At 39.0% G+C, this 12660-nt stretch overlaps 2 protein-coding genes across 2 annotated transcripts; one reads left to right on the top strand and one right to left on the bottom strand.

Annotated features, from left to right (window-relative positions):
• The first annotated feature begins 5382 nt into the window (after positions 1–5382).
• Positions 5383–8077, top strand: LOC139448398 (uncharacterized). The gene is made up of 2 exons (XM_071229941.1): positions 5383–6026; positions 6840–8077. Exons 1-2 carry the CDS (start codon positions 5654–5656, stop codon positions 7907–7909), a joined length of 1443 nt encoding a protein of 480 aa, XP_071086042.1. The 5' UTR covers positions 5383–5653; the 3' UTR covers positions 7910–8077.
• Positions 8049–12627, bottom strand: LOC139448397 (uncharacterized). Its single transcript, XM_071229940.1, has 3 exons — positions 12479–12627; positions 11481–11629; positions 8049–11168 (listed from the first exon to the last, which is right to left on the bottom strand). The coding sequence occupies exons 2-3, from the start codon at positions 11627–11629 to the stop codon at positions 8588–8590; spliced, it is 2730 nt and encodes a 909-aa protein (XP_071086041.1). The 5' UTR covers positions 12479–12627; the 3' UTR covers positions 8049–8587.
• Between the last annotated feature and the right edge of the window lie 33 nt (positions 12628–12660).

Raw genomic sequence — 12660 nt, 5'->3', positions numbered from 1 at the left:
TGACAGCGACGAGCAACACAGACAGCTGCAACCATTCAAGGTCCACGTCATCCCGTGTCAGCCGACACAGTTCGTCTAAGAACGGCGGGAATCAAATGTTGTCGCCCTTACGTCGGACCCAGACGGACTCAACGTCACCACCAACGACGTCGGCAGTGTGCCCAACAGCACCTGCGTTGGCGACGTCAACAGTGGCAACAAGTTGTCTCCTCAGGTGAATCAAGGTCCAACCTTTTTCACACCGATGGCCGCATCAGAATGTGAAGACAACGTAATGAGTATTACAGGACGACCGGTGGGGAGGAGGAGGAAGCATCATGGAGTGGTAGGCTTCAGTTATCATCACAGGACCCGCTCCACGTGCTCCGTCAGCATGTGACTTTTGTCGTGTACAAGGATGATGTTGTTGGTAATCACGTCAGACCTCAATCTCATTAAAATCAGATCTTAGTTCTCGCTACCGCTAAAAAAAGATCTGAGGACATCCCATTACGGGTCACGTCAGACCGACCTTGCGCGAACTTTGACCGACCAATGGAATGACCAATCAGAAGGCAGCTTTCTCGTGCTTTACGGCACTAATTTCAAATTGGCGACTACGCTTCGAAACATATTTTGACAAATTCTCGATTACAAATTTGAAACCTGAACAAAAAACACATTCTGGAATGGCTAATAGATCGTCTAGATTGTAAGGATTCCGTCGTTAACCCCGTAACTATCGTTCGGAACACCCCATGTTAAAGTTTTCGAGGTTGCATGATTTGAAATCACATTCCGACTGTCGCTTTCATGATGTGGTAAGCAACGCTCTGATTGGTCGGATGAATGGTCGTTCTGACGTGACCCTAAATGGGATGTCTTCATATCTTTGTTTAGCGGTAGCGAGAACTAAGATCTGATTTTAATGAGATTGGTCAGACATCTTTTCCCGGATCAACCTCAACTCCAGGTCTTTCAGCAGGACAACGCTCGTCCCCATACAGCACGGGTCTTTGTGGACTTCCTCAGAGTGAATAACTTGCGGTTGAGTATAAGTAAGACAATACAATATCTACAAAAAAGATCAGCTGTGTCTGATGAAATATTTGTGTACTTGTGTATAGTTGATCAAACGACTGCATTAGCTTTAACGCAAGTTTGAGTAGCATTTTACCTTCTGCCTGTCAAGTCCAAAGTGCCAAAAGGTCGTTAGAGTGTGCGGACATGGTTATGTATTGGAGAAAACACGCTCACGAGGTTTTGGTAGACAGAGCATGCCCTGGGGAGAGGGAAATACCAAGGGGGCGAAGCGAAGCCCCCGCGGTTTTTCCCGACCCCAAGGGCATGCTCTGTCTACAAAAACCGAGAGAAAGTGTTTTTCCATGCTTATAAACCGAAAAAAGAAACTTAAAACAACATTTATCAACATTTTTATGTTTCAAACATACTTTCCATGAACCTTAGGAAACGCTCGTAAAATATCTGTTGCTGGCGTACGGAGCTTGAAAAGAGCATTCTAAAACCAGTGAGGCTTATCAACGCCTCTGTAGCCTCGTGGTACACTCACTGGGCTACAGATATGAAGGTTGCGAGTCCGATCCTTTAAAGAAAACATTTTTTCATTTAATTTTACATTTCATTACATGTTACAATCTGAACGGAAGTTATATTAATAAAATCTCAGGGACATTACAACGTTTATGAGATTTAACCCGACTGGAAAGTAAAACCCCACAATAGGTCTTAATGCCTATAGAAAGAAGTCTGTTACTTAATAGAGATCCCAATGAATAGGTTTATAAAGTGTGGTAAAAACATGGAACCTTGCACAAGCAAAACACGTGGATCGATGCCCATGATATTAAGTTTTGGAATGTCTGGTCCAGATTTGATTATTTAGAGACCGCCGTCATATTGCTGGACTATGAGTGCAGCGTTAAACAAACAAACAAACAAATAAACAGGATCTATCATATTTTTCTAATCTATTACTTCCATGTTGGTCTGTTTCTATGTGTCAGTCTCAATTTTGATAATGCAGATTCAAATTTAAATTAGAGCTTATTCAATAGACATTATCAATTTTTTACTGCATTATTCTGTTTCATGTGTAAAATTGCCACCAAACTTCCACCAATGTGATAGGTGCGTTTAATAATTAATAATTATCCAACAATCCACAATAGATTGCTCATATTCTACATATTCTAATTAATTAGGGGGCAAGGGTGGCCCAGTCGTCAAAGGCGCCGCGATTCGCTGTGCAGAGTTGCGTCCCTTGGGAACGCCAGAAACCTATGATTGTGGGTTCGAATCTCGGTTCGACCCGATTATGTTTCTAGGTTTGTCATCACCATACCCGTGCTCGTGGGTTTCACCAAAGTGGTAAACGTCTGAGACCTGCATCACTTCGGGCTTTCCTCCCACATTAAGCTGACACGCCGCGATATAACTGGAATACTGTTAAAAGCGGCGTTAAACCCAACTCACTCACTCTAATTAATTAACAAATGTCTCAATGTCCCACATGGCATAGCAAACGGCATCTATCCCCGGATCAGTGGCGCGATACACGCTCGTCTTTAGTTAGAATATAGGCGGCCATGGAGTTATGACACAATTCTGTTTTTTCTATTAAAACCATAATTATTGAAACAAAGACATTTTTTTAAACATATGGATTGTCTGGTTCAGACTCGATTATTTACAGACCGCCGTCATATAGGAATATTGCTGCGTGTGGCGTTAAACAACAAACAAACAACAACACAAAACGTGTTCAAAAGATTGAGATCAAATGTTGGATCAATTTCATCATTTTAATATGTGTTTTGTTTATATAATGAAAATTTACAAAACCGCCAATTAGAAAGTGAAACAAAATGATAAATAAAAGCTGATATATTTGGAGCTGATATTAAAATGTTTACGTCAGTATCAGTAATATCACTCGGGGTATGAAAAAATGTTACACCCATTCTTGTAAAACAAAATTAGCGTCTTTGATACAATAACAGTATGATTTATTTTTTTGTAAAAGATCATACTCAAATATTCGGTCCTGATATGGTGAAACAGAATCAAACACAATCCAGTATTTGACATTGTATTTACTCCGAGCCGATCAGTCCATGTATATATCCCCTTATGCCAAGAGCCAAGCAGTGCAGCAACGCGGAGGCGGTACAAGAAAGTATTTGTGCTTAAGACATGACGTTTTACATGCGTCTGGATACTTTTAATGGCTGCGTCTTCGTCTTAAATTGGGGCGGTCGAGTAGCCTAGCGGTTAAAGCGTTCGCTCGTCACGCCGAAGACCCGGGTTCGATTCCCGACATGGGTTCAATGTGTGAAGCCCTTTTCTGGTGTCCCCAGCCGTGATATTGCTGGAATATTGGAATATAAAAGCGGCGTAAAATCAAACTCACTCACTCATTCATAATTTCTCAACAAACCTAGAACACCCAAAGCCCCCACGTTAATAAATAGATAAACCTACTGTGTTCTGAACTTACGTGTAGTCAAAGTGTAAATTAGATACATTTTATTTCAATTTGGAGCCGAGTGCCGAGAAATGAAAATAATTCAGAAACAGTTGAAAACATATGTGTTGAACTCAAGGAACTCGAGAAAAGTGCGAGTTATTTGTTCAACACGCCCGAAAAACCGAAATGGCATGTTAAGGAAGTTCGACACAGAGTTCATTTGTATGTCCTCACTATTCGTCACTTGTAATCAAATCGAAATAGTATACAACACTGGATACCGTTGAGGTATATATAACTGTCACTGATCACGTGCTAACCGCTAGGCTGCTATGATGTGATGCACATGAGAGTGAAATAATAAAATGTACTAATACACACACACAATTGCACCCACACGCACACGCACACACACACACACACACACACACACACACACATATATATATATATATATATATACATATATACACCGGAAGGATACCTCCCAGTCACTAAAGTATACACTGATGACCATGTATGCGTTTGACAGACAGATAGACAGACAGATAGACAATAGTTTATTAACGTCTCACTTCTGTACATACATAAAACAGCTTTGTACAACTTGACATAGATAGAATGTACTGAACCATTCAATAGAATTATGAGAGACAAATTATCATAAAATTTACACATAACTGATATTAAGATGATATAGTAAAATGTTTTCCATATAAAAGATGTTTTCTACGATAAAGAATTAAAAAGCAGACTTTGGCAACTTCTTTCAGTGGCATTTAGAAGTTGGTGTGATGAAGTAAGACGAGTTCTATGGATGAACTTGCTTGATAAAAGGTGTTAGGATCTAAACCGAAACGTCGCACTAATTGTAATAAAGAAGTTGTTATAGAACTCGTCTTACTTAGACTTTGGCAAGTATAAAACACACACTGGAGTCATTGAAAATTAAACAAAATTTGTCGATATCAGGTATATCTTAAACATTATAAGATTTAGCAATACATTCATTAAAAAGAGTCACTTGACCTGATATCGTCATATAATACGCAGTGAAACAAAACATGGACCTCGTCTTCTACGCTGTTATCACAGTGAAAACATTTTCTATTGTGGACAGGTACACCTTCGTACCGACCGGCTTCCACTCGAATAGGAGCCACGCCACATCAAAACTTGGCTAGAGCCGATCTATAGTTTCTGGTCATCTGATTTGAAACATAGTATTCTGTCCCATATACTTGCTTGCAACATCGGTACATTCTCAATTTATTAAGCCCATTTCGCCCCTCTTCCTTTCTTAACATATCATTCCAACGGGTAACATATTCATTCATACACCATTGTGCCACCTGTGTAAAAACAGAAAATTTATCCGTAAAACCTGTTGCGTTAAACAGATGTCCTAAATCCATATTACTAAACTTCTTTCTTATCCTATCATTCCATTTTTTACAACCATTGACAGCGTATCTATCAGCCCCCTTCAACACGTGTTTGTTTAACCTACTAGACATATTCTTCAGGCGACACCATTGTCTTGCTACACTTTTCCACTGTCTGACAACAGGCGGTCACACGGGGTCATCTAGAGAGCAACCGCGACTTCGGAATCAATAGCGGTCCTTTAGTGTTCGCGATCGCTGAGCAATTCGCTCGAACGCAACGACAAGCACACGCGGGGGGTAAGTAGATCAACAATAACAATAACACTGATGAACCGACCTAGATTTTCAGCGAAACAATCTGGGCCAGGTAGTATATTTGCTCGTGGCGGGGCGGATAATATACTGCTGCATGCGAAGGGCTATAACTGAGAATATACACAACAGAAAGTTAACAGAGTGTATGTCGCGATGTTGTGCAATATTTAATGCAGCGCGGTTTTTTTTTAATACCAACACGGACTTGTATAACCTGGATAGGAAACGATACAGAATTCCTGAAACTATCTCTGCCGCGCATCCGCGAATTGAAATCCGAGCCCCATGTTATCGGTATCCCGCAGACGCGATGCCAACCACATGTGGACAGCTTATGGCGCATGCGTAGTAGGGCTTAACTTGACTTCCCCTGGTTACCAAAACATCCGGCTTACAAGCATGTGTGGCGATCGATAGCTGTCAAAACACATATGTCCCATGTGCATCAGATTTTTATCAATTAAACACGGAAACGGTAATTAAGATGATCGAGATATCAGACCATATATATACAATGCCTTGCAACATTATCGTCATTCCTAACCTAATACGGATACATATTCAAGCGTTCAGATTCTCTCGTAACAACTACAACATGTCCGATTTCGTCAACTGGGATGACTCCGATATGGATTTGTCCGTACTTCTAGGCGAGTACACAGAGTATGAAGTGGATAGAAACTCGGATTCAACGTCCGATGACTGCCATTCAAAGGTGCAAAAGACTGGCGAAAACAGGAGACCTGGCAAGACTTTTGCAGCTTTGTACAGATGTCCTTTGTGCAGCAAAGACTACGGTTCAATTTCTGGATTCCGTGGCCATGTGATCAAAGCACACGGAAGATCCGATTTACGAGGTAATGAAAATCACAAAACAGTAAAGTTTTCTGTTCAAACATATATTCATATTTTATTTACATATATATTCTTACATAAAAGCCCCAGGGCACAATTTGGCTAATTACCACCATGGGTATATATATGAATAATGGTAAAATATAGGCATATAATTATAAGAGGAAAGCAGATACTCCAAGATGTTATAATGTGTGGAATACATAGATTCTTCAATTTACATATTGCAATTTTGTCCTCCAGACTAATATAATTTCAGAAATAAGTAACCCTATTTGTATTTTATCATGTGTGTATCTATCTTAATTTGTATACATTTAATCTAATCTTAACACATTGACCATGGATACATTAATTTGACTGCCGTAGAATAATAATTGAACTAACATTTTGGGACTCTTGTATCATGTGTATACACTTTCAATGTTGCAATCATTACATATGAACAGAATACTTGTATCAGATAAAAATCTAATCATTTAAGAAGCCTGAGTTAGTATGCTTTTTCAATTACTTTTTATTTATTCATCGTGATGTGTTAATGCTTAGTTTTATATCATTGGATTCAATTCAATCTCAAAATACAATTGTAAAATAACTATGAATTAAAAAAATATGGAAATCCTTATTTTGAACAGAATAACGGTTATCTTCCACAATTTGACTGCCACAGGCACTTCGTAAACATACTGGATAAATGCCTTGATACATGTTTACATTTACATGTTAACACCATACATTCAACCTTAAACTAATATACTTGGTGAAAGGTTCTTTTGATTGCATATCATAAGGGATATTATTACTAATTCCAGCTCCTGACTACAAGCTTACCAGTGAGACACAGCAGACCATACCGACCACACCTCCTACGCTGACAAGTTCCTCAAATCAAGTTTTCTTCAGCACTGAGCAATTGCAAGGATGTATGCTGGAGTCTGTCCGCAATTCTTTAAACGCAATAGCTCATAATGAAATTCACAAGTCGGATCTGGCATGTGAGGGGAAAATGTGTGACATTGCTAGTTTACTTTCTGGTTCAGAGTCATGCCTAGCTCAAATAACTGACCACCTGACACCTACATTTGTAACATTGTTTTCTGGATTGGGAAAAAGCAGCTCCTTTGTGGCGAGCAGAGAGCAGATGTGGGCACAGTTCCACAGAGTAAGAACTGACACCAAGTTCTGTGATCAATTGCATGATGTAATAAAATTACACACACAAGAGAGTGACTGGAATGTCCACATGTTAAGTCAGTGCTTGTTGGATGAACTGGTAGATGCTGTGTGTACGAAGTTTATATCAAGTATACAGAGTGATGCAGAACACGAAGCTAAAGATCTGACCTCGGCGGAAAATGAGACTCTATTTTATATCTGTGGATTTTTAATTAGGGCCATTACAAAGCACTCAGGAATAGAGTCAAAAGTAGCCAAAACCCTGAGGCATTTATGCATAACATCACAGGATACTTCATCTGCATTTATGACAAAATTTCGCGTTTGGACTGAGACTGTCAACAGAGGAGGACTTAAAGTTAGTGGGGACAATTTTTTCTTTCTTGTGAGAAAAATGGAGATAATTTGTCGGCATCAAGTCGACACATCAAACTTAAATGCAAATTCCCTGTGTGTTGACCGCCTTAAGGACAGCATTCTTAAAGATACAACAGTCCTGTTTTACTGGGACAAGCTCGTCACAAGTAGTGAAGAAGAAAAGCTCTCCATTTTGGAAAGTATTGCGGACTTGTTCCTGAAACTGCGAGGAAGAGCTGTTGTCCAGCACATTCGCAGGCAAACACAAAAAAGAAATGCCAGCACACCCAAACGTGCAAAAAAAGGGAAAAAGTCAAATTCCCTTAGAAAACGCCTGAGGGAACATTAACTGCTTAATATGTTTGGATTTTGTGCCAGTTGATTTGTTCGTACATGTAATATAAAAATTGTTCTAATATCAGTGAATAACATAACTGTACATATTTTAGTGCTTAATTAGCTGTACATTTTATCTCATTATTTTGTGGGTGCTTTTTTCAAACTGCAAGAAATAATCTTGAAGAAAATACATACAAATGATCTTATTTTGACTTTTTATTTTGTTAGTCTCAAAACACAAGATTTGTTCGTTTGTTGTTTAAAGCCGTGCTCAGCAATATTTTGGCTAAATGACGGTAGTAAAAAAACAATCAAGTCAGCATTAGACAATCCAGTGATAGACATCATGAGCATAAATTTTATGACATGCATTAATAAAGTTCCCAAGTCTGAACAGCTGGTCTGCAGTCGCCACTAACAAGAAGCATGGTTTGCTTAAGATCAATTCTAGTTTCTAGTCTGGATCTTCACAGGCTTCACTAAATAGTGAGTGAGTGAGTGACTATGGTTTTTCGCCGCTTTTAGCAATAATCCAGCAATATCACAGTGGGGGACACCAGAAATGGGGTACACTCAATGTACCTATGTCGGGAATCAAACCCGGTCTTTGGTGTGACGAGCGAACGCTTGAACCACAAGGCTACCCGACCGCCCCTCATCACTAAATAAACACCACAAATGTCAATGTTCAGTTTCTCCTCTGTCTCTTAGTTAGTGGGGTGTGAACCACTCGAATGTCATTATGTCCTCTCTTGTTTGTAATGTTGCCTGTAATTGGTGCTAAGGCAGTTGAACCAATGACACGAAGTTGTGACATGGTATGTTTCACATCATACACAGTAGGATTGCTGTTGGCCCCTCCCTTTTGTCTATAATGAGAGAAATGTTCTTCAAGTGGATCCTGGTTGAATCTGTGAGTTAGTACAAAGTTTGCACCCTCATCTAGTAGGAACCTAACACATTCCACAATAGATTGAACCGTGATGCGTAATCCATGTAGTGTCTGCTTGCTCAACATCATTCTAGATCTCTGACTCTTCGTGAGAGGCCCTTGTCTGTTCAAAACAGCTCTTTCCCATGCATCGAAATAACCAAGAAATTCAGTTGTCAGATATGTCAGTCTCTCATCATTTCGATCGACATATTCTCGTAAATTAGTATTTCTTTTCCTGTCTGCCTCATTCAAGTTCCTTGTATTTAAACAATCAAAAAATTTGTTCATCTGTCTGATAAAATTCACAGTCTCACTCACAGAATCATCATACAAATGTTCAAGTGCATCCGCAACAGTTTTGCTCAATACCTGAGCTGCCAGATTCACCTTCATTTTAGCAAAAGGCGTGAGATCAATATGCTCCCGCGTTAATTTGTGAGCATGAGCATAAATTGATGGTTCCACATATTCTTCATACAACCTAACAATGTGTGACCACCTGATGTCCTGTCCATCTTTCCACATGTCACGTGACTTGCTGTGGCTTCCAGAATTGGCAAAACAATTTCGGGTGGTTTTGAGGAGGTGAGGGACATCTGAAATGAAGTAAAGCTTCCGTCTAGGATATGAGTAGGGGTTCCAGGTCCAGTATGTGTTTTGAAGTTCCTCACAGTGATGCAGATTGAAGAATTTTCTATTAGGAGATGCACCGTCACATGTTACAAACAGAATTTTTAATCTACATTCAATTTCCAAAAATCGGACAGCCTTCCATATAGCAGGATACAAAAGATCAGCAGTTATCCCACTTGTGGCAAAACAGGCAACTGGGTACTTCAGGGAAGAAGTAATCCCTCTAACCATTATGACAAGAATGGAAGATGCTAGTTTCTTCTTAGTGTTCGCAATTAAATTCTCCATATGCAACAAGTCATTGCCAGTTTTCTCAAGTTCAACATACCCAACAAGCTCACCAGTTACTCTGTCGTAAACTAACCCCTCAGACACTTTCACCTCATCTTGAAGAATTCCAACATAACTCATCCATTCTTCCTGAAACATTCCCAGCTGGGCTGCTTCATTCCTGAGATGTGACACAGAGGCATAGTTAAAGCCACATTCAGCAGGTAACCAGTGTGAATAGTCAAACAGTGTTCGACTGCTTGGTAGGGAGATAAATCCAGCATCTCTGGTGGCATCGTATGCTTTTTGGCTTTTGCTTCGAATATAAAGGCACCACTTAATGATCATTGGGTGCCATTTCATTTGCCTTCTGTCTGTCAAACTTACACATTTCAACTGCTGATCCCAGAAAAGCCTCTGTAGCGAGTTCTCATCGGGGAAGGCCTTTTCAACATCAACTGTATGTTTCTTCAGCAATCCCAAAAGTTCAACATTGTCAGTTTCATTAAGTTTCTGTCCTTCCACAGATATGCTCTTCCATATGCTGCGTCGAATCTTGTCAAGTTCAGTTTGCAGGTGCTGTGTTTTATCTTTCATCACCTTAATCTTAGATATCATCATGTCCTTGGACATGTGTTTATGGGGTGTGGTTTTCTTCTCAGAAAATGATGATTCTTGCTGTTTTGAACGTGAAACTTTCTTTCGAAGTGTGTTTCTATACAAACTGCAATGGCTACACCTTTTTCTAACAGTCAACATGGAACACTTGGTTGATCGAATGGTAGAGTGGTACTCAATATCATCTCGCTTCGCACAGAAATCGGCTTCATGGTATGCAAGAACTTGGTTCGTCTTTGTGTAGGAAGTACTCCATTTTGGCATTGTACTGGTGAACTCTTCCTCATGATTTCCAACACAAACATCCCAAAGTTTGAGTCTATCAAAGAACTTCTGAAGGTCTCCAAATGACATCACAATTTTGGGAAGACCCGTCCATATATCATGTTCTCTGTCAATCACAATCTTGTGTACAAGCAGAGAGGGAACTAATGATGATCTTATGTTCATACACAATTTGACTGTTGGAGACTCTCCATGATAATGTTGGACAAGCTGGATGTTATCATCAGTTATCCTTGAAATTGTGAAGTCGGACAATGCATCAGTATGGCTCTTGATGTCATTCTTCAAAAATTGAAATAACTCAAACCTTCTATCCCTCCATAGTTTCTCGACAAACTTGTCTAAGTCCACATGTGATTTATAGCAGAAAACTTTATGTAAAATGACATAGAACCTATTAGCAGAACTGCAGTCTGAATCAACTTCTTCTGGTTCTTCAGTGGAAGTGTTGTTGCGAGTGCCTGATCCATGTCCAAGGTAGAAGGCATCCCAGGCTTCACTCCATTTAGCACCAAACTCATCTTGTGAACTGGAACAAGATATTTAGAATAATATATCATCTCAATTGGATTGGCACATAAAATTAATACAAATTATTTAAATGTGACAAAAAATTATATCAATTGGCTTTACTCTAGGCTATTACAAGCAGCCACATAAAAACATTGCCATACAAGTGCAATACCCTGGAATGTGGCATGTAACTCCATTTCACCTCACATACTTTACAACTAATGTAAATGATTAAATTTAACAACAATCAATAAAATGTCCTTAAATCAACTTGATATATTTTCTATACTTTGCAAAAGGCATGTAATATACCTAGAAAATAACAAACCTTTCCACAATTACTTGATCATCTGTTCTATGATGGTTCACTTGAGCATGGCTGTGGTCTCTGTCCAATGAAGTTGTCACCTTTGAAGATTTTCTTTTATAGTGCTTCTTTTTCTGGCCAATACCTGGCATTTTCTTTCGGCGTGGCATCTGTAAATGGAACATAATGCACCTGTTTTATCATTCTTCATGTTAAATCAACAAGAATGTACTCATGTGGACATGTAGCATTATTTATTGACAGTTGAAACCTATAATTATAATATAAAAACATACAGATCATATTACTGCAGAAAAAGTCTTGGATATAATTATTTTACAAGTTAGTGAATTACACTTCAGAAATTAGGAACATGAAATATGGGCTGAAAATAGAATATGCTATGAATCATTATTTTTCTCCAACACCTACCCATGTGAAACATTATTTGACATGAAATGTATGTTTCAAGTGGGAATTTATAGTAGATTTCCTTATATTTTAAGCTAAATTATAGCTATTTTTGTAACATTAATTACAGAGTATTTAACAAATGTTTCGTAATTACAAAACCGCATAGTTGCTTATTGGTATATAAGGTATTAGTTGGGTTTTTTTGGGGGAAAAAATATCTATCAGAATAAAAGTTTTAGCACGCCCAAATTGTGCGTGTGTGTAAAAATTTCCGAGTTTTCTTGCATAAACATCGATTTTCATGGACTCGTAATTCGTTGTGAAATAACATTATCAAAGATGTTCTTACACATAACTGCTGTACAGATAGCATATGTTCAGCACACCCTTGTAACTAAGGACTTTATTGGATGATAACGAAGGAGATAGCGAAATAAAACAGCCAAATATCACGATTTCACTTGTCTGCCATCTTGGATGCAAGACGAAAACAATGGACCGGTGTGCACATATCTAAAGACAGTTGAAACAAAAATAATTACTTTCAGAAGTCTTATTTCGTCCCGAATACCATTACACAATATATAAACAAAATATCCACTTACCTTTCAAGTCTGTATATAAGCGAAATACACGGGAAATTCGGATTTTTTGAAGCGATAAGCGGACAAAAATTGAAGAGCTGGTCAGTGAATCTACCCATGAGCCTTGGCGATGACCCCCCGCAGAGGTGGAAAAACAATCGCCGGTAGCGCGGCGTAGATGACCTGAGGCTATCTGTTGCGTT

This window comes from Haliotis cracherodii, unplaced genomic scaffold (assembly GCF_022045235.1).
Source record: "Haliotis cracherodii isolate W230 unplaced genomic scaffold, xgHalCrac1.p SCAF_7, whole genome shotgun sequence".
In the NCBI taxonomy this organism is placed as follows: domain Eukaryota; kingdom Metazoa; phylum Mollusca; class Gastropoda; order Lepetellida; family Haliotidae; genus Haliotis; species Haliotis cracherodii.
Note: the sequence above shows the minus strand (reverse complement) of the source record. Positions and strands in the feature narration are given on the sequence as shown.

Bases quoted from the DNA above. Each gene is read 5' to 3' on its own strand.
- LOC139448398 (XM_071229941.1), top strand. From the start codon at position 5,654: ATGATCGAGATATCAGACCATATATATACAATGCCTTGCAACATTATC. The intron at 6,027-6,839 runs GTAATGAAAATC...TACTAATTCCAG, and splicing joins CGGAAGATCCGATTTACGAG to CTCCTGACTACAAGCTTACC.
- LOC139448397 (XM_071229940.1), bottom strand. From the start codon at position 11,629: ATGCCACGCCGAAAGAAAATGCCAGGTATTGGCCAGAAAAAGAAGCAC. The intron at 11,169-11,480 runs GTTTGTTATTTT...ATCTTGTTCCAG, and splicing joins GATCAAGTAATTGTGGAAAG to TTCACAAGATGAGTTTGGTG.